The 21,645-nt window shown below is 38.8% G+C and overlaps 1 protein-coding gene across 5 annotated transcripts; it reads left to right on the top strand.

The window, feature by feature from the left end:
* The first annotated feature begins 1,224 nt into the window (after window positions 1-1,224).
* Window positions 1,225-17,970, top strand: HTATSF1 (HIV-1 Tat specific factor 1). 5 transcript variants are annotated; one of them, XM_036443417.1, is made up of 11 exons: window positions 1,258-1,433; window positions 1,585-1,807; window positions 5,457-5,637; window positions 7,820-7,867; window positions 8,293-8,447; window positions 9,384-9,547; window positions 11,200-11,299; window positions 13,777-13,866; window positions 14,960-15,097; window positions 15,888-16,758; window positions 16,933-17,970. In XM_036443417.1, the coding sequence occupies exons 2-11, from the start codon at window positions 1,640-1,642 to the stop codon at window positions 16,974-16,976; spliced, it is 1,959 nt and encodes a 652-aa protein (XP_036299310.1). In that variant the 5' UTR covers window positions 1,258-1,433; window positions 1,585-1,639; the 3' UTR covers window positions 16,977-17,970. The 5 variants fall into 5 exon arrangements, with proteins under 5 accessions (XP_036299309.1, XP_036299310.1, XP_045439443.1 ...); XM_036443416.2 differs by having other exon boundaries at window positions 1,225-1,372; window positions 15,888-17,970; XM_045583487.1 differs by having other exon boundaries at window positions 1,259-1,429; window positions 15,888-17,970.
* The last annotated feature ends 3,675 nt before the right edge of the window (window positions 17,971-21,645 follow it).

The raw sequence follows: 21,645 nt of genomic DNA, 5'->3' as shown, positions 1-21,645 counted from the left end.
TTGGGACACTTTCCCCACCTTCAACTTTATGTTTATACATAATGGGTTCATTATATTTAAAGGAATTAATAAATAATTTTAAATGGCTGTTTTAATTGGGTGTGACAAATATTGGTAAGTATGATCCACATAAACAAAAACCCTTAGAGGTCTTCAATGATTTTTGCATGTTAAGGGGTTCTGAGATTTAAAAATTTGAGAACTGCTGTTGGCCAGCATCCAGTATTTCCACCCTATCATTTTCCAGTCGCCCTATCATTTCCCCTGAGCTGCGAGCAGTGCCTGGCACTTAGCACAAACTCAATAAATATTCGCCCAATTAAAAGTTATACACTTCATTTTCAGCGACATGTGTAATTTCTAGGAAAAACAAGTTGTTTGGGGGAGAAACATTCTGTCTTTCTCAAAGATAAACAAGAACCATGAAGTTAGTTGGCCAGTATAGCTGGTGTTTAATTTATATGTTAAGGTGACCAGACATCCCGCTTTTGGCGGGACAGTCCGGATTTTTAACAATGTGTCCCGCGGCGTTTTAAAAGAGTCCCGATTTTAAAACGCCGCGGGACACATTGTTAAAAATCGGGACTGTCCCCCCAAAAGAGGGACGTCTGGTCACCTTATTATATGTGGATTTTTAAGTTTCAGGATTGGAGCTTGAGCACCTCTGAATCGTGGAGTGCAAGAGGCAAACCCCTCCCTTCCTTTCCCCAGTCTATCGTCAGCCGGAGGAAAGTACCAAAGCAATAAAGCAGGGGGCTGAGGCTTGGACAAGGTTGATGCTTCCACCTATCGCTCCTTCGTTCACTCCTTCATTCACAACGCATCAGACATCAGACTCTATGCTACGAGCGCAGGCTACCAAGATGCATCAGAATCCATGCCTATCCTAGGGAATCGGAAAGAAACTACTAAAAGACATTTCCCACGCGGAGGAGGGGCTTTTGGGCGAATGAGGCGTGGCTGTTTCCCAGCAACACCATCCATGTCAGTCCGTCCCAAGCACCGCCTCCAAAATGGCGGCGCTCCGACATCCGCCCGCAGGGCGCGAATATTCCAGTAATTTCAGGCTGCCGCCCGGGCCTGGCCCAGCCCTGCTTGTCGCGGGCCCCAAAACCCCGTGCCCCTCTCCCTCTCGGGGCGGTCCGCGTGGGCACCTGCGCGCGGCAGCCGGCCACGCCCCCTATCACCCCGCCCCTTAGGCCCCGCCCCCAAGGCTGCGTCAGCGCTCCGTGACGCCGACGTGGGCGTGTCGGCGCGCGACCCGCAACGTCTGGACGCGCCAACAATGGCGACTGCGTCAGTGTGAGCGGGCCTCGATTCTTTCAAGTCCATTCCCAACGTCGCCTCGGGGTTTGCAATCTTCTCGGACTCCGTAGGCGGTGGCGCGCGCCCCAAGGGTAATTGCTGCTCGGAGACCCCGGGAAGCGAGGCAGGTGGGCGGTGGACAGGCGGGGGCGGGGAGCCGCGGGGCAGCTGCGAGGCCAGACCTCCTGGGGGCTGCTGGGGCGCTGCGGAGAGGCGCGCCGGGAGGGGAGGGCCGGGCCGAGCTAGGCAGACCTCATTTTCTCTATTCCCCACTCCTAGTCTCATCTCGGCCTTTGAGCTCCCCTGCACTGGTCCCCTGCGCTAAGTCGGCAACATGAGCCGCAACAGCTTGGATGGGAAAGACGACTTCGATGAGCAGTTGCGACTGCAACAATTGTATGGAAACACCCAGAAAGGTCCCGGGAGAGAAAATTCTTTCGGGCAGCAGCCCGATGACACTCCCTACGAGTGGGACCTGGACAAGAAAGCTTGGTTCCCCAAGGTAAGTGTGCGTCGCCGGTGCCCCTGCAGAGCAGGCCGCTCATTTTCTTTTCGAGGTCTTGGGGTAGAGCCCCCATTAGTGGTGGCCTTTCTTTTTGTTCTGTTGTTGCAGAACCGGTGCGTAAAGGAACGAAAATCGTTAGGGAGATGTCGTACATCTAATTTAATTCTTGTCTTTTTTTTCTATGCCTTATTAATTTTACCTATGAAGGTCATAGTTGGGTCTTACATTGGTGACTGCTTTTTATTGCAAAGAGGAAATACACCAAGAACAAGCTTGGTAGCTGTTTCTCTCAGGAAGCCAACCTCACTTATCCTGGGAATTCAGATGTTTACCTTATATACTATGTGCAAAAGGCAGCTTCTTGATTTTTTTAAATTTAGCCATTTATATAGCATTACTGATTGAATTATGCACCTCTATTTTCCTATTTTGTCCCTAGACACATGCTTGAACCATATAACCACAGGAATATGACTAGAGGTGCACAAAATATGAATGGAAAATATATGTGTATGTTTATTTAGAGTATTTGGAAATTGTTAAGCATTTTACTTCAGCTTAATTTCAGTAAAATAACTGGTGTTAGACCTTGTTCTTTGAACTTTTCTGTAAAAAGTATCCTGTTAACTAGAATCTCATATGGTTGGGGAAAAGGATACCAATAGCACACTAATTGACTTGGAAGCCTGAAATAAACCATGTCTCCATTGCATAACTTTAAAAATTATTCAACGTCTTTTCTTTACCATTTTGTGTTTATGTATTTTCCAATCCTTCCAAATTGTTAAATGTACTAGTTGATTCTTGAACAACCAGGGTTTGAACTGGATCCACTTAAACACAATTTTTTTTCATCTTGTAAGCAGATCACATAAACATAATGGTATCAGTAAATGTAGTTCAGTACTATAAATGTATTTTCTCTTTCTTATGATTTTCTTAATTACATTTTCTGTAGCTTGAAGAATACAGCTGTGGCTCAGATGGTTGGGCATTATCCCATGCACTGAAGGGTTGCCAATTCCATTCCCAATCAGGGCACATGCCTAGGTTGTGGGCTTAATCCTGGGTAAGGGGTGTGCCGTAGACAGCCAATCGATGTCTTGCTCTCAAATCGGTGTTTCTCTTTCTCCCTCTCTCTTCCTCTCTCTCTAAAAATCAATTTACAATAAAAAAAGAATACAGCCGAAACCGGTTTGGCTCAGTGGTAGAGCGTCGGTCGACTGAAAGGTCTGGGTTCGATTCCGGTCAGGGGCATGCTTGGTTGTGGGCACATCCCCAGTGGGGGGTGTGCAAGAGGCAGCTGGTCGATGTTTCTCTCTCATCGACGTTTCTAGCTCTCTATCTCTCTCCCTTCCTCTCTGTAAAAATCAATAAAATATATTTTAAATAAATAAATAAATAAAAGAATACAGTATACAATATACAGGGTGTCCCAAAAATGTACACACACTTTGAATGATTATAAAGCCAGCGTTTATTAACATATAGTTCATTTTTAAATTTTAAAAGAATCAATAGAACTGAATAATTTTTTCATCAATGCCTGTTTTCATACTAATGACTGTTCTGATCCAGGCACTGCTTATAATGCCAAGCAATGGAATTGCAAATAAGAATCATTTCGTTTGGTATTTGTAAGCCCTCACTTCGTTGACTGTTGCCAGTTTTGTACTGTAAGCATTATCTTTTATATTAATACAAGTCTAGTGGCGTGCCCATACTGGTTTGGCTCAGTGGATAGAGCGTCGACCTGCAGACTGAAAGGTCCCGGGTTCAATTCTAGTCAAGGGCATGTATCTTGGTTGTGGGCACATCCCCAGTGGGGGGTGTGCAGGAGGCAGCTGATCAATGATTCTCTCTCATCGATGTTTCTAACTCTCTATCCCTCTCTCTTCCTCTCTCTGTGTGTGTGTGTGTATGTATGTATGTGTATAAAATGTCTAGTGGCGCTTTAGGATAAATTTTCTGTATTCAAAGTTTGGTCTGGCTTTACCCATTATTTCAAATTAGTTAAGCCTTAAAAGGAGTGAAAAGTAAATAAAGTACCAGCTGTTAGAGTGTGTATGCATTTTGGGGGGCTTTCCTATCTATAACATACAAAGAATGTGTAAATTGACTTTATGCGATCAGTAAGGCTTCTTGTCTACAGTCAGTTACTAGTAGCGTAAAGTTCTTGGGGAGTAAAAAGTTATATACAGATTTTCAACTGAGTGAGGTGTTGACATCCCTAACTCCTGTGTTCAAGGGTCAACTATATTTCACTTTTGTATTGATAGTGCCAGCCCTAGTGCAGATTTGGTTTCTTCAGCTTTCTGAGTTCTTTTAACAATAGTCTGATAATTAGATTAACTTGTTATTCTGTCATTTTATGCCAGGGAAGCCCATATCTCTTCAAACTTCGAGTTAAAATGTTTCCCATTCCTATGTGTGCCTTATCTCAATTGGTATGAAGACATAACTACATTTCTTGCATTGTGAAATTGTGCTTTTTCCCTCTAAAAGTCAGGGTAGATGTTAGATTAGTTCTTAGTTTTTTTTACAGTAAAAAAAGTGATTTCATTATAAAGTTAAAACAAGCATTTAGATTTACTGTTGTTAGCCCCTTTTTTAAACAATAAATAAAAATTCTGTTCTGTTCTTTTTGCATATATAAATATTTAGTGTACATATACTTTGTACATATATGTAGTTAAAGAAAAATTAATTCTGACCTGGCCAGTGTGGCTCAGTGTTTGAGCATCGATCATGAACCAGAAGGTTGCTGGTTAGATTCCCACTCAGGGATCATGCCCGGGTTTTAGGCACGATCCCCCACTGGGCAAGCAGGAGGCAGCCGATCATTGATGTTTCTAATTCTCCCTCTCCCTTCTTCTCTATGAAAGAAAGAAATAAAACATTAAAAAAGAATTCTGTTGTTAGATTACTAATTGGCTGTTGTTTTTTATTCTATTTTATTGTTATCTGGTACTTCCTTTGTTACATGTTCTCATAGCCTTACTCAAGTAACTGTGGAGAGGTAGTAATTTATAAATGAAACAGCTAGAAAGGTGTCAATATCATTTATAATAACAGTAATATCTCAGACTTTTGTGTTGGTAATCCAAGTACCCATGTCTTATTTTTTATCCTACACGGTTTTCTATATACAGGGTGAGGCAAAAGCAGGTTTACAGTTGTAAGTATGCAACACAGAGTTTATTCTTCTATTATTATTTATTAATTAATGTATTCTCACCTGGCTGGTGTGGCTCAGTTGGTTGAGCGTCATTTCATGCACCAGGAGGTAGCTGGTTCCATTCCCAAGCAGGGCACATGCCCAGGTTCGATCTGTGTAGGAGGCAGCCAGTTGATGTTTCTCCCTCTCCCTCTCCCTCTCCCTTTTTCTCTCTCTGGAATCAATAAAAACATATTTAAAAAATGATATTTAATTGATGTATTATTTTTCCATACAAACAATTGTAAACCTATGTTTGCCCCACTCCTAAGGTGACTGTTCTTATATTTACACTTTATTGCCACAACACTTCTATCTTAAGTTGTCTAGTTGAATATGCTGTAATTTAATGCAGTGTAAACTTTTTACAGGATAAAATAATTTGTGTGTGTGTGTGTGTGTGTGTGTGTGTATTAATTTCTTGTTTAGATCACTGAAGATTTCATTGCTACATATCAGGCCAATTATGGCTTTTCTAATGATGGTGCTTCTAGCTCTACTGCAAATGTCCAAGATGTTAATGCTAGGCCTGCAGAAGAACCTCCGCAAAGAAAAAACCCTGAACCGACTGATTCCAAAAAGAGAGGAGAAAAGAGGAAGGCTGAATCAGGCAAGTGTATTTAGCTTGCAAAACATGAGTGTGAAAACAATATGTGTGTTTTTGGAGAATTATAATGTCTCTGAAGGAATCATGGAGATGGGTATTTAAAAATTATTTGGGTTCATATGTTGGCTCTCACACTAACTTATGGGCATGGAGTGGTTTGTTTCAATTCTATGCCTCAGTTGCTTCCTTTTGCAAAATAGAGCTATTATTGGGGGATTATCAAAGTTCTGTTTGTAAGGTTATTTTTTACAGTTTTGAGTTTAATTAAATTGAACGTAAGCCAGTTTTGCTTCAGCATAGCCAGATCTAACACAGTAGATTTGTGTCTAACAAAGTAACTGTGTCTAACACAGTTAGAAGCAACTTAATGAGAAGGTCTAGTCAGTGCCGGGATGATTTTTTTAAAGGAAACATCAGAATCATAGCAAAGATTTGGAAGCAGCCCAAGTGCCCTTCAGTAGGTGAGTGGATATAAAAGCTGTGGTACATTTACACAGTGAAATACTACTCACTGTAAAAAAAAGAAGGAAATCTTATCTTTGAGACAGCATGGATGGACCTCGAGAGTATTATGCTGAGTGAAATAAGCCACTCAGAGAAAGACAAATACCATATGATTTCATTTTATGTGAAAGAAAATTAACTAACAAAGCAAAATAGAAACAGACTCATAGATACAGAGAACAGATTGACAGCTGCCAGGGTGGAGGGGATTTGGGGGCTGGGTCAAAAAGTGAAGGGATTAAGAAAAAAAACCTGGCTGGTGTGGCTTAGTTGATTATTATCCCTTGCACCAAAAGATCACTCGTTCATTTCCCAGTAAGGGCTCGCCCAGGTTGTGGTTTTGGTCCCTGTCAGGGTACATATGGGAGGCAACTGATTGCGTTTTCTCTTTCTCCCCTCTCTTTTCCTCTCTTTCTAAAATCAATTTAAATAAATAACCTCATAAACACAGATAACAGGTGATTACCAGAGGCAAAGGGGGATGTGGGTACAGAGAAGGTAAAAGAGTTAATTGTTGATAGAAGGAGACGAGTTTGGGTGGTGAACACAATACAATATAGAGATGATTATATAATTGTACACCTGAAACCCATATAATTTTATTAACCAACTAAATGCCCAGTGCATGAAATTTGTGCACGTGGGGAGGGGGTTCCCCTCAGCCCAGCCTGCACCCTCTCTAATCTGGAACCTCTTGGAAATGTCTGACTGCCGGTCAGACCAGCAGTTGGACATCCCTCTTGCAATCTGGGACCACTTGCCTGCCTGCCTGCCTGATCAACCCTAACCACTTGCCTGCCTGCCTGCCTGCCTGATCGCCCCCAACCCCTCTGCCTGCCTGCCTGCCTGCCTGCCTGCCTGATTGCCCCCAACCATTCACCTGTCTGCCTGATCACCCCTAACCACTCTGCCTACTTGATTGCCCCTAACTGCTTGCCTGCCTGCCAGTCTGCCTGATCACCCCTAACCACTTTGCCTGCCTGCCAGTCTGCCTGATCACCCCTAACCACTCTGCCTGATTGCCCCTAACCACCTCTGCCTGCCTGCCTGTTCACCCCTAACTGCTCCCCTGCCGACCTGGTCACCCCCAATGGCCCTCCCCTGCCAGCCTGGTAACCCCCAACAGCCCTCTCCTGCAGGCCTGGTTGCCCCCAACTGCCCACCCCTGCTGGCCTAATCACCCACAACTGCCCTCCCCTGCAGGCCTAGTTGCTCCAACTGCCCTCCCCTGCTGGCCTGATCTTGCCCCAACTGCCCTCCCCTGCCAACCTGATCTCACCCCCAACTGCTCTCCCCTGCCGGCCTGATCACCCCTAACTGCCTCTGCTTCACCCCAACCACCACGGTTTTGTCCAGAAGTAAGTTAGACGTCAGGAAGATGGCTGGTTGACCCAATCTAATTAGCATATTAATCCTTTTATCAGTATAGATGTCACTCCAATACAATAAATTGTAAAAAAAATATATAAATAGCTCTCTTTGTTTTTAGACAGAGTTCTGAAACTGATTATCTGTCAAAAGAGCCAAATACATTGAAAGCTGGACAGTAGTTTGAATATTTCTTGTTCACAGGGTAAGAAAAAGTTCCTGGAAGTTTTCAGAGACTGCCACAATGCCAAGATTTTATAATGTGACTTTTACCTTTTCTTGCATGTGTTTATTTATTCATTTTGATTTTTAGGATGGTTTCATGTTGAAGAAGACAGAAATACAAATGTATATGTGTCTGGTATGTATACCTTTTTAAACAGATTTTAGAGTAGAAAATATTTTTATATTTTTCACGAAGTCATTTTTAGTTTTCATTTTCTCTGAAGCCCGTTATTATTGTGCCATTTTTGTTCAGTTGTTTGCATTAGTGAGGAATATGTTTGCTATTTATTACAAAACTAAGAAAAATTAAGTGTATGTAACTTTGCATGCATGCCATCCTTTTTGTGTGCTCTAGGTTACTTGTGGCAGTTTGCCCCTTCAGATTCATTGAAAAAAGAAATTTGCTCAATTCTATATATGCGAAATTTTTACATACATTTAGAAATTTTAAATTGTGCTCATCTAAGGTGTAGCTTTCTAATTAGTAGAATGCTAAATAACCTTCACCCTTATTTAGATGCCTTTATAAATTAAAAAATTTTTCCTAATGTTGACTGACAGGCTTGCCTCCAGACATTACACTGGATGAATTCATACAGCTCATGTCCAAGTTTGGCATTATTATGAGAGATCCTCAAACAGAAGAATTTAAAGTCAAGCTTTACAAAGATAATCAAGGAAATCTTAAAGGAGATGGTCTTTGCTGTTATTTGAAGGTTAGTTATATGGTCAGATAAGTTTCTTTTCCATTTTTAAATCAGGAAACAGGGCTATAATTTTATATTGATGATTACTAATAAGAGAACTATTCAAAACAGTACATGAAGAAGACTGAAATTTCAGATTGTGCCTGTTTGTAATTGGTCAGGTTATTCACTTGTTTGTCAGGTCAAAGTATTATGTAAGTTATATGACCAAAGTGCTTTTGTCTTAAAAAGAATTCTCATTGCAAAGAGCTCCTTCAGAGTGTATGCATATAATCAATTCAGAACATATTTTCAAAATCCACAAGGAAAAGAAAGCCAGTAATATTTTATTTGCCTATTTGAACAAATTAGACCAAGGATCAGCAAACTGCCTGATGTTGTTAATACATTTTTTATTATTAAAATGGCTGCATTTGTCTATGTCTACTTACATATTTGAACAGCAGAATTGAGTGGTTGCAGCACAAACCACATGGTCCACAAAGTTTAAAATATTGTTTAACTGGCTTTTTACAAAATACGTTTTCTGACCCCTAAGTTAGACCATAAAGGAGAATGTAGAGAAATCGAGATGCCAAGAAACAAAACTACTTTAATAATGATTATTTATTCAGCAACTATATGCCTATCACTATCCTTTACGTGTATTCCATTTAATTTTGTAAAAAACTTATTATGAAGGCATTACTATTCCCGTTTTACAAATTAAAAATACAAGTTCAGGAACCTTGAATAACTTGCCCAAGTTCACATGGATGGTTGGAGGAGCTATATCTTGAATGCAGATTTTCTGATATGCATTCTAGAGTTCTTTATCCCAAACTGGGTAGTTATGCTTAAATTATTATTGCATATATAGTCATCATTCATCTAAAAAAAAAAAACAACTAGTGAAGTTTTATTTCAGTGTGTACCTTCTGACTGTCTTGTTTTCCCTTAATAAAGAGGGAATCTGTGGATCTTGCATTAAAACTTTTGGATGAAGATGAAATTAGAGGCTACAGATTACATGTCGAGGTGGCAAAGTTTCAACTGAAAGGAGAATATGATGCCTCTAAGAAGAAGAAGAAGTGCAAGGATTACAAGAAAAAGCTGTCTCAGCAACAGAAGTTTGTGTTCTTTTCTTCTTCAAAAGATTATTATAAATATCCTAGAGTATGCTTTTGGTAATAGCTACCTAGTTTTGTTCATAGAGGACATCATGTAAATATACCTACAAATTATTTTTAAAGAACTTTAGGTCATCTGGAACCCTTAGTAATCTGGAACCACAGGATGATTTGTCAGTGGTGTTTTTCATTTTCTGTGGTGTTCATTTGTAATACAACAGGGACTTAAATGAGATAACAAAGCTATCTCTTCAGAAGTTGTTGAACATTAGATTAAACAAGATAGTTTAGGCTTGTATAGCAGAGTCATCAGTTTATTTTCAATGTGTATTGAAATCAGCTATATCAGAAATTAAATTTTTACATAGAGGTTTGTATTAGAAATTTGAAATGGTAGATTTTATCATTCAGTTTATAACTTAGTAGAGACCCAGTGCACAAAATTCGTGCACTGGTGGGGGAGGGTGTCCCTCAGCCCAGCCTGCAACTTCTCCAATCTGGGACCCCTTGGGGGATGTCTGACTACTAGTTTAGGCCTGATTCCCCAACTGTTGGACATCCCTCTCACAATCCGGGATTCCTGGCTCCCAATCGCTTGCCTGCCTGCCAGCCTGATCACCCCCTAACCACTCCCCTGCCAGCCTGATTGACATCTAACTGCTCCCCTGCTGGCTCAATTGCCCCTAACTGCCTTCCCCTGCAGACCTGGTCGCTCCCAACTGTCCTCTCCTGCTGGCCTGGTTGCCCCCAACTGCCATCTTCTGATGGCCCACAACTATCCTCCCCTGCTGGCCTTCTTGTGGTGGCCATCTTTGACTACATGGGGGTGGCCATCTTGTGCGAGGATATGAGGGTCAATTTGCATATCACTTCTTTATTATATAGAATTACATATACTAGGAGTATATGCATAATGCTATCAAGTTTCTGTTAACCCATTTGTTTAATATGTGTTTTGAAGTATGCTAGTTTTAAGAAATTAGCCAAAGTGATAAGTACCTTTATCACAGAATTCTGATAATATTTTTAACACTGCTTAAACTATTGACAATATGATTATGAAACCATTTAGGTGATATCCTATAGTTTTTTACAGGAATAGTTAAAACAGATACCTAAAATTTTTAAAAACAGTAACATTTAAGATTATAACAAAGAATGAGTAGTTTTACATATTTCAGTGCAGTTTGTCATAACCATAAAGTGCCTAAAAATCAGTACAATTTGGATATATTTTTTGGCTTGAGTATATCTTCCTAGATACTCAAACATAGTGAATAATTAGCAATTTTCCAAGAATATCATTGGAATATTTGTAACCAGACAGCAATTCTGAAAAAAAAAAAAAAAAAAAAAAAGCAGGGTGGGGCAAAAATAGGTTTCCAGTTGTATTAAAAACACAGAGTTTATTCTTGTATTATTATTTATTAATTATTGTATTTTCCATATGAACAACTGTAAACGTACTTTTACCCTACCCTGTATATTCTGGGGATTTCAGATATTGGATCCATCTTTCACCTGCCTGTTGTTTTTATTTCAGAAAGTTCCTTGAATAGAATGGTGATTAAAATATACATTGTTGTTCTGGAATCAAATAATCATCATTTTTAAATAATCAATAAAGGATTATTTCTACTTTATTGCATTAGGCAGTTGGATTGGAGACCTGAAAGAAAGGATGGGTCAGTCCGAATGCGCCATGAACGAGTTGTCATCATCAAAAATATGTTTCATCCTATGGATTTTGAGGTAGGGTACAATATTCTTATTGATAAAAACATTGATATGCCTTCTTTTAAGGGAGCCCAAGCTTGCCTCCCCCCATCTTTCTCATGTCACATCCTGCACATTTATGTAGTCCTCAAGATAGAAAAACATAGCCAAGAATCAGTCAAGCTTTTCAGATTTTCCCATGTTTAGCTCAGTGTTTCTTTAATTGTATCATAGGTAAGACTGTTTAATACCCATACTGTGGCCCCAAATGGCAGCTACTTGGTATGGGAAATTATAAAAAATATAATCATTAAAAGATTTATGGGAGCTGCAAGTACAGGTTGATTTTGGTGGAGAGGACCAATTTCACACGTGAAGTGAAAACTTCATTTTAGTATTAAAAGTTGTGTCTTAGAACTCTTTAGGTTAATAAAATAAAGCCCCTGATGTGTTAATATTGAAGGTTGTTTTTCAGGACCTGATTTTTACACAAGTCTTTGGTGGCTGTTAGGACATTATAATATTAATGTCCAGGTAAAATTCCAGGAACAGAAAATAAAGGAAGAGCTACTAGAGAATTTTTTAAAAATATATTTTTATTGATTTCAGAGAGGAAGGGAGAGGGAAAGAGAGACAGAAACATCAATGATGAGAGAATCATTGATTGGCTGCCTCCTGCATGCCCCTACTGGGTATCAAACTTGCAACCCGGGCATGTGCCCTTGACCAGAATTGAACCAGGACCCTTCATTCTGCAGGCTGATGCTCTATCCACTGAGCCAAATCAGCTAGGGCCTAGAGTTTTAAGAAATGTTAATTGCCATCAGGGTACCTTCATATTGCACTCTGCCTCTTGTTCTTATCTCTCTCTTTTGGCAGAGACCAATGGAATTATTTGTGGAAGAACAAGTCTTTACTATCTTCCTGGATTCTAAAATTAATGATAACTTATGCATAAGAGAAAAATGTTCCTAGTGAAAATTCCAGGTTTACGAATTATCTAGTTGCAACCAAAGCCCACTCTTGTTCCTTTTGTGCATTTAAACAGAGTCAGAATGGAAATATCACTTTATTCCCCTTAAATACTAGGGCCCCAGGCTGGTCTTTGAAGTTTATCCAGGTGAATCGTGATATGATAGGGTTTGCTATGCACCTATGGAGTCTGTTTATCTTTTGAGATCATTGTTAAGATACATATGGTCTATTTAAGACTTTTTATGTCTCTTCTGACTGAAATTCTGAAGAATCTTGAAATATAGCAGAGCTGCTTTAGACTTGCAGTGATAATGAAGTAATGTTTTAAAGGTACACGTGTACACACACACACCAAATGCTTTTTGAAATGTAGTTCTTGTCAGGTGGGGCTTTAAAAGGAATGCATAGATGGATCATGATATCTAGTCTATTAGGTACAAGTCCAGAATTAACTACAGTAAATCACATTTTACCCCCCCACCCCCCGGTAATAATTGATTTTTTAAATTAGGAGACCCATTAGTATCTGACTTTAGGTCCTTGATTCATACACATTGCATACTCCTAACACTTGAATGTTAATATGAATGCAAACCTAACTCAAAGTATCTGGAAGCTCTGCAAGTAAGGAGTCTGTTGTGTAATTACATTGTTTTTGTTTCTGCTTCTGCCTCCTGTTTTGTTCATTGAGACACCTTATTTGAGTCTGTCTATCATCCTGGCCATATTTAGCTTTTCCTACCTTAACAAATATTCTTTCCTCCAAAAGCCACATTTATCCTACCTTGACTCCTAGAAATTCCCTCCAGTGGATATTTTTAAGGTTAGAAGTTTCATGCTTATAAATTTTTGATTGTTTTAAACAAAAAACACCCCAATTGGTTTTATATTATACCGATTGTTTCCTTCATTGCATTTCGTATTATTGGAAATAATTAGATCTCCTCTGCTTCAATGTGTGCTCCATGAGAGCCAGGACTCTACCATGTTTGTTTACTATTAATATTCCCCATGTTTAGAATTGTGCCTGATACCACAATAGGCTCTCAATACATTAATAGGTCCTTGGTATCTATATGAAGAAAACGTATAAGAATGATTGAATGAAACCCCTGTTAATCACAAGACAGAATCTTTTCATTCCTGAATGGATAAAACATTTTCTCTTTAGCATCTTTGCACACAAAGGAAAGTTTTCTTTTCATGTGCTTATGCCACCCAGCTGGAAGGGCAATAGTAGACTTCAGAGTTCACAGGTAGAGAAACCCTTGGTACTGTCCTTGATTGCCCACCTGCCTTGGTCTGGTTTGTTCTGCTGAACTTAATGAGAGCCTGTCAGTCAGAGTGACTACAGACAATCTTATTTTTTGTTCAGTGTCTCTGTGGGCCTGACCCTCAAAGTATATAGTAGAATCTAGGCTCATGGGTTGTTTTTTTAATTTTGTAGATTACAGACAAACATAAATAACTTAAAGCCTTTTTTATTTGTTAGCATGTCATAGCAGGATATGTAATTATCGGAATTTGTATTTTTGCAGGATGATCCATTGGTGCTAAATGAGATCAGAGAAGATCTTCGAGTAGAGTGTTCGAAGTTTGGACAAATTAGGAAGCTCCTTCTGTTTGATGTAAGTTCATGGCTTGGGCAGATGATTTCTGAGACAGTCATTCTTCCAGTTAAAAGTTATTACCAGTTGTCAGTATGCCCTAAATTTTACATTAACGTTCTAATATAGTAAGTCTTCCATCTAGTGGTAGGCATCTATTAGCAATAATTAGATGAACATGGATTGTAAGTCATGGCTTTGATAGATTTGGTATGCTGTGATTATTTCCCTTTATCATCACTCTAGAGTAGTGATTGGCAAACTCATTAGTCAGCAGAGCCAAATATCAACAGTACAACGATTGAAATTTCTTTTGAGAGCCAAATTTTTTAAACTTAAACTTCTAACACCACTTCTTCAAAATAGACTCGCCCAGGTTGTGGTATTTTGTGGAAGAGCCACACTCAAGGGGCCAAAGAGCCACATGTGGCTTGCGAGCCACAGTTTGCCAACCATGGTTCTATGATCAAGTAAAGAAAGTACAAGAAAAATGTATAGTTCCTTATTTGCCTATATTTTCCCCTCTTTAATGATTCTCCAACTATATTTGGATAAAAACAATCAAGGAAAATATTCTCTTATATGTTTCCCCTTCTCAGCCATTTTTTTACTTCCAAAATTGACATGTTTATAATAAAATAGTCACTATTTATTGATTACATACTTCAAGCTACTTCACATGTTATCTCATTTAATCTTCAGTCCTTTGAGGTAGGTAGGTGCTAGTAAACCCATTTTACAGATGAAGATGCTGAAAGTTTAGAGATTGAGCATCTTTCCCAAGATTATTCAGCTGCTAAATGGCAGAGCCAGGATTGAATCTCAGGGCTATTCAACTTCATAGTCCACATTTAACAATGTCTTGCCTGTCTTAGACAATGTTATTAGCAGAAACATTTCCAAGGACATCATGCTTGTTTCTTGCTAGAAAGATTAAGCTGAAGAGGCAGCTAGCTGTGTGTTACTGGCTGGGGTAAAGGGGAAGAAAGGCTTCATACATAGTATCTTTTACTCAATTTATAAGAAAAAAAGAACTCCCACTTACCTAGTCAAATGTGTATGTTTTATTTTGAATTTTCTCATTTACTCTTGTTTCCTTCCTTATTTTTTCTAGAGACACCCAGATGGTGTGGCCTCTGTGTCCTTCCGGGAACCAGAGGAAGCTGATTATTGTATTCAAACTCTGGATGGACGGTGGTTTGGTGGTCGTCAAATCACTGCCCAAGTATGGGATGGAACTACAGATTATCAGGTAAATTCTGCAACTATCACGGGAACATAATTTATTACCAACAAATACTGAACTAGCAGTCCTTTAGATAAGTTTTGGATTTGTTCAATCTTTGTATTGTAATAGTAGTTCATTCATTCATTTACTTACTTTAAAATCTCAGCTGAGGATATTTTTTCATTGATTTTTAGAGAGAGTGTAAGAGAGAGGGAAAGACAGAGATGAATATCGATGTGAGAGAGATACATTGATTGGTTGCCTCATGCACAAGCCCTGACCAGGGCCCAGGCTGGGGATAAGCCTGCAATCAAAGTATGTGCCCTTGACGGGAATCGAACCCGGAACCCTTTGGTCCTCAGGCTGATGCTCTATCCACTGAGGCAAACCGATTAGGGCTAATCGTAGTACTTTTAAATACTGTTTTGTATTCAGAGCATAGAAAGAAAAATTTTCAACTTTTCACTTTAACAGTCTGAAATTTGAGGCTTGCTCATATAGTGATAAGAAAAGAACATTTTAATCAAAATGTTCCTCTTCCTTTTTGTGTTGTAAAGGCAGAGTTAATATATTAACTTTTTAATTGATGAGACATTTATGCAGTATTGTGGTGGTGTGAATTTATTTAAATGATCTTAAGGTCAACTCTAGTAAATCAAGATGTAAACTTTGGAACTGAAGATAGGGAATTGCTTTGATTTCCTAAGAAGTAATGCCTTATATTGGGATACTTTTGTCAATATTAGTAATGCTTGGAGGTGTTGTTACTTTTAGCCTAAAACTTATTTTAATGGCAATTTCCATTTATGCACAGGTGGAGGAGACCACAAGAGAAAGAGAGGAAAGGCTAAAAGGATGGGAGGCTTTCCTCGAGTCTCCCGAGGCCAATAAAGGTCTTCGGCGTTCAAATTCCACCTGTGCTTCAGAAAAGGCAGGGCCTTCTAGAGTAAGGCATTTTTCAGAGTGCCCTAGCACATCTAAAATGAATGATGAAGCTGAAACTCAAATGGAATTTGAAGAGCCTGTAGATGAAAAGAATTTTGAAAAATCAGAAGAAGAGGGAGAATTTGAAGATACTGAAGAAAGTGGCCTCAAAAAAGAGGCCGAGAAACGCTACCCCCAGCAAGAATCTGAAGAAGAATGCCTTGAAAGAAAGTCTGAGGAAGGCTGCCCCCAAGAAGAGTTTGAAGAGGGTGGTCCTAAAAATGAGTCCAACATGAATGGCCCCGGAAGAGAATCCAAAAAGAAGCTACTCAAAAGTGATTTTGAAGAGAATGGCCTTAAAAAGGAGTCTAAAGAAGATGGCCCCAACAAGGAGTCTGAAGAAGACGAGTCGGAAAGAGAAGTTGAAGAAGACTACTCTGAAAAGCTGTGTGAAGATAGCTCTGAAAAAGAATTTGAGGAAAATGGCTTCAGAAAAGAATTTGATGAGAATGGCTCTGATGATTTTAATGGAAGCTTTCTCGAAAAAGAGTTAGAAGAAAATGACTCTGAAAGGTCACAATTTGATGATGACAGCTCTGAAAAAATTATTGATGAGGAAGGCTCTGAGAAAGAGTTTGATGATGAAGAATCAGATGAAAACGGAGAAGAAGATAGTTATGAAAAAGTTTTTGATGATGAGTCTGATGGAAAAGAGAGCAAAGAAGATACAGATGAAAAGATGTTTGAATATTCAGATGAAAAAGAAGATGAAGTAAATGCAAAGGAGGATGAAGAAGGTATAGATGAAAACATGATCGAAGATGATTCCTCTGAGAAGTCTGATGATTCTGATGAGAAAGGGACTGTGTGTCGTATGGGGAATGTTGGGGAAGAAAGTGCCCTGTCCCCACGCAACAGCTTTATCATCAGTAGTGATGATGAAGAAGATGATGAAGAAGAAGATGATGATGATATTTAATCCCTTAAACTTGCTTTTGAGGGAAATTCCTCCATCTACGTTTTACCTATGCTCCAGGGTAGTTACTACTAGTGTTAATAAACATTGCATAGTGATAGGATGCCATCAGATTAATGCATTTACTTTTGCATTGTTACCTGTACTTAATGATCTCAAATATATGTTAATTGGCTATTCAGTTAAAACTTAATAGTATAATATAATTTAAACTGGTTACTCGTCCTTTGTCAGATTTGTTAAATGCATGCAGAATATTTGTTAAAGTATTCTGATTGAAGTTTGTGATATTCAGAAATAAAAAATAAGTTGTTAATAGGCAGAAACTGAAAATTTGACTTAACATTAAATTGCATTTTAAGTTCTTGCCATTACTTTATTCGTACTTAAGATTTTAGTTGTTTAAGGATTTGAAAAATCCTATAGGAGTCTCCCTGCTTCCAGCTTATATTGCCACTTAGGTCCCCATTTCTCCTCTCTAAACCAGAACATGTTACTAAACTAATATAAACAGCACTTTGGAATTTTCTGCTGCCCAGTCCTAGCAAGTTACTTTCATTTGTTTTCTACAATTTCCATGAAAATTGACTCTTAGATGTGCAAGATTGAAGTTCCTGAGGTCCATCCACAGCTTTCTTTACTGAAAATATAGGAAAGGGCATTAGAATTCTGCTCTGTATTTTGTGGCCCCTTTAGAAGTTTATTGAAGTTTAGTGAAACCTCTCCCCAGAAAAGTGCATGCACTACACAACTTTTTGTATATAGTTTTGGGAGGTTCATTGATCCCCTGGAGTTTAACAATGTCTGTCATCATACTTCAATTTTGTGTGTGTTTTTGTTCTAGTATGGTGCCTAGTACTGTGCTAAATTGTGTAGTCCCAATAAAATGTTCGGTCGTCTTACGCTTTCCAAGTTAATTGACTTCTGATGTAGCATTACAAAGTTGTCCTCATAAATTAGAAGTATTGAAATAAACTGCGTTGATGCTTTTTCATTATACTGCCTATAAGTGTAATCATTACCCCCTTCAGATCGAAAAGAATTCTTGTACTTAAAGCCAGCTTTCAGAGAAGATTTTAGTTGATGTCTGGGATTTATAAAGATCTGCAGGATTTTCACCGGGGATAAATCAGTAAAAGAGATAAAGAGTAAAATTGAAAGTTTGCAAACCAAAATAGGATTCCCTTTAAAGATAAGCCAGAAACACCAAAACACAATTTATTGGTTTTCTAAGTGAAAGGAAAATAAGTTTTATATTACATGTACAATGGGTGGGACACATAACTACAACTTGTAAATGAGCTCTTGAAGACCATTAGAAAGGGGCTGTTTTCATTCTGACTTCCCTGCTCACTAATTTGGTATCAAAATACTCCTTTTCACATAGACACCTGGAAATGAAAGTTGCAATCACCTGTAAATTGGTTAATAATTTATGAGGTGTTATTGATAAATTAAGTGTCAAGATACAGTCACCTATTGTCTAAGTCAGTGTTTCCCAAAGTATGGTATTTGTACCCCCAGAGGTATGGGCAGAGTTTGGTGGAGGTACGCGTTGCACCAGAGTTTGGTGGGAATATGCACTGCACCGTGCTTAGCTGTGTCTAATTCTACATTCTCATGAGTATGAGGGGTACTCAGCATTACAAAAATTATAGAAGGGGTACACATATGTCAAAAGTTTGGGAAACACTGGAAGTAATCAGATTTTCCTGAAAATAAAGTTAATTGTGAGGCAATAATACATCTTATCAAAAGAATAGAAAAATAGAGGGTTGGATATTAAACAGCAATGTTCAACAATTAACCCAGCATTTTCTAAATGTAAATATAAACTATATAAATATCAAATAATGTATTCAGCTCTGAATGTGTGAATCAGAAGTATCTTCAGGGATACCTTTGAAAGGCTTTTATGCCCTGCTGAGTCTAAAAGTACCTTCATAGAAACAAATTTGAAACTTTATTTTAGAAGATAAAAATATTATTGGCCTTGCCAGTATTAATAAAATATTTGAAATTATTACTGCTTTCTACAAAAGAATCTGATGGCAAAATTAACTAATTTATTCCAAGGATCTCTTTTCCTTCTCCAGTAATGCTAGCACTGGACTCTTCCGGAAGCCCCGAGTTGCCAAATTTGATCCATTTGGGCCACGGTGCCTCTTCCTTTTTGGAGCGGAACCTATTTTCCTGATATAAATTACCTGGTGTTTCTGAGGCTTGGAAAGGGGAGGATTTAGCTAATTTTCTGCATACGCCTTTCTGAAATAACGAGTCTTTTTTTTTTTAATTTCTTTATTGATTATTGTGTTAGATATGTGTCCTTATTCCACCATTACCTCCCCTGAAGACACTTCTAGTTTACTCATTCAGAGCTGAAATTAACCCCTCCATCCCCACCTCTTACCACCCCCCCACTCAAGCCCTCACCCCCCCCTATTGTCTGTGTCCATTAAGTAAACCAACCTTTCAGTGTAATGCCCAGAAGCACTCAAATTATTTGAACAAAACCGTGGCTTGGAGAACAGTAGAAGGCTTATAAGCTTGCCTTTCGTAAATATTTGTCCATACATTGTTTTGTCCTTATTGGGCCTCTTTCAGATATAAACCATGCCTTTTTAGTGTTTGGTTTTTTTCCAGACAGTCACATCATTTAAAATCAGTTTGCTCAAATTAATTTTCCTCTTATCACATGTCATTTACATGACTGACTTTACATCTCTATGTAAAATACCTGATATAAGAAAAAAGTTACTGAGTGAAAAAGATAAAGGAATTAAGAAGTACAAATTGCCCCTTATAAAGACAGTCACAGAGGCCCTAACTAAATAGTTTATGGTGTTAGGGTTTCATCCCAATATGACAAGGTTTCAGGTTTGATCCCTAGTCAAAGCACATACAAGAAGCAACCAATGAATGCATAAATAAATGGAACAACAAATCTATGTTTCTCTTTCTCTAAAAATCAACAAATTTAAAAACAGTCACAGAGATGTAAAGTATAGCATACAGAATATAGTCAATATTGTAATAACTATGGTGCCAGGTGAATATTGGAAATATTGGGGGGATCATGTTGTAAATTACATAAATGTCCAATCACTGTGTTGTATACCTGAAACGAATACAATTTTGCATGTCAAGTGTAATTGAAAAATAAAAATTAAGTATTAAACATTTTCCTAAATCACAAATTGATATTGCAAATAGCCTGAAATTCTTGAACAATTATTACAGGAATAGATTGAGAAAAATACTTCATAGTTTAAATGAAATATTTAAAAATACTTCATTTTTAGGTGTTCAGAGACCTACAGATAAGTTTTACTTTTCATTTGAAACCAATAGGATACTGATATTATTATTTGTCAGCTGCATTATTCTCAAATAGAAAGCATAAGCAGGTTGGCTTGTGTTTATAGTTTAGTTGTCAGTAGATTTTACAGGCTGTGATATTAAAATGCACTGGCAGTCCCAGGCCAATAAAGAAAGCTAGGACAGCAACAGCAGCACAATGGTGGCTTTTGTGCTGCCAGGACTCTACTTTTTGTACCACTTCTGCTGAATGTTTCTGCTGAAATAACCATGATAATATTAGAAGAGTAAAGCTCTAATAAGTATTTTTTGATTCACCATTTCCAGCTTTCTCATAGAAATTATTTAAGTCTAATTTCTAGTGATAAACTTTTAACACCTTAATGTAAAAATTTCTAGGCTCAACTGTATATCTAACTTTAAAGTTTGAAAATATGATATCTTAGCCCTAGGCCGGTAGCTCAGATGATTAGGCCATCATCCCAATACACCAAGGTTATGGGTTCCATCCCTGTCAGAGCACATATAAGATTAAACCCATGAATACATAAATAAGTGAAATCTCCCCCCCCCCCCCCCTCTCTCTCTCTCTCTCTCTCTCTCTCTCTCTCTCTCTCTCTCTCTCTCTCTCTCTCTCTCCCCCTTTCTATCTCTCTCAAATCACTACATAAAAAAAAGAATCACCAAGAAAGGAAATAAATGAAATGGAAGCATGCAACATTACAGTGATATCTTAAACTCCTACCTTATTTTTGTAAAGGGGAGTTTTTCCTTTTTAAAAAAAATATTTTATTTTGGAGATTAAAATGATGACCTGCAAGAAGATAGGGAGGGAGAGAGTGAGGGAGTGATAGAGGAGTGTGTGGGCGTGGTGTGTGTGTGTATGAACTATAGATAGTTAGATCCTGCAGGTCTTCCAAGGGGCTGCCAAACTGGGCAGTCTTAGATAGCAAAACTCCACTGCCACCATACACTCCAGGGGCGGCCAGTGCAAGCACAGAGACCATGCCACCTTGAAAAACAGAACTGCTTGAGACTAGGATCCTAGCCTCAGCAACACCCAACCTGGTTTCAGATGCAAACCAGGATCCTACAGCCACTAGAGACAAAGACCTGTAACCACAGCTGCAGACCCAGAGACACCAAGAATCCAGAAATCCTGGCTGCAGATTTCTGTGAGTCACAGAGCTCATCCCCCTCCATGCAGGCTCGCTGCAGTGCCATAAGGACTGCTAGACCTGCCCCTCACACAGGGCTGCGGCTCCTACGGGAATTTGAGCCTGGGTACCCGCATGGACACTGGGAATCTGTTCCCCCCAATGCAATCAGGCGACCACAAAGCTACAAACTTTGC

Source organism: Pipistrellus kuhlii, unplaced genomic scaffold, assembly GCF_014108245.1.
Source record: "Pipistrellus kuhlii isolate mPipKuh1 unplaced genomic scaffold, mPipKuh1.p scaffold_m20_p_19, whole genome shotgun sequence".
Classification (NCBI taxonomy): Eukaryota; Metazoa; Chordata; class Mammalia; order Chiroptera; family Vespertilionidae; genus Pipistrellus; species Pipistrellus kuhlii.
The sequence above is the reverse complement of the archived record's forward strand: the minus strand, read 5'-3'. Positions and strand labels throughout refer to the sequence as shown.

Excerpts from the sequence above, each read along its gene's own strand:
- HTATSF1 (XM_036443416.2), top strand. The coding sequence starts at position 1,640 with ATGAGCCGCAACAGCTTGGATGGGAAAGACGACTTCGATGAGCAGTTG. Across the intron at positions 1,808-5,456 it reads AGAAAGCTTGGTTCCCCAAG|ATCACTGAAGATTTCATTGC; the intron begins GTAAGTGTGCGT and ends TTTCTTGTTTAG. Across the intron at positions 8,448-9,383 it reads GTCTTTGCTGTTATTTGAAG|AGGGAATCTGTGGATCTTGC; the intron begins GTTAGTTATATG and ends CCCTTAATAAAG.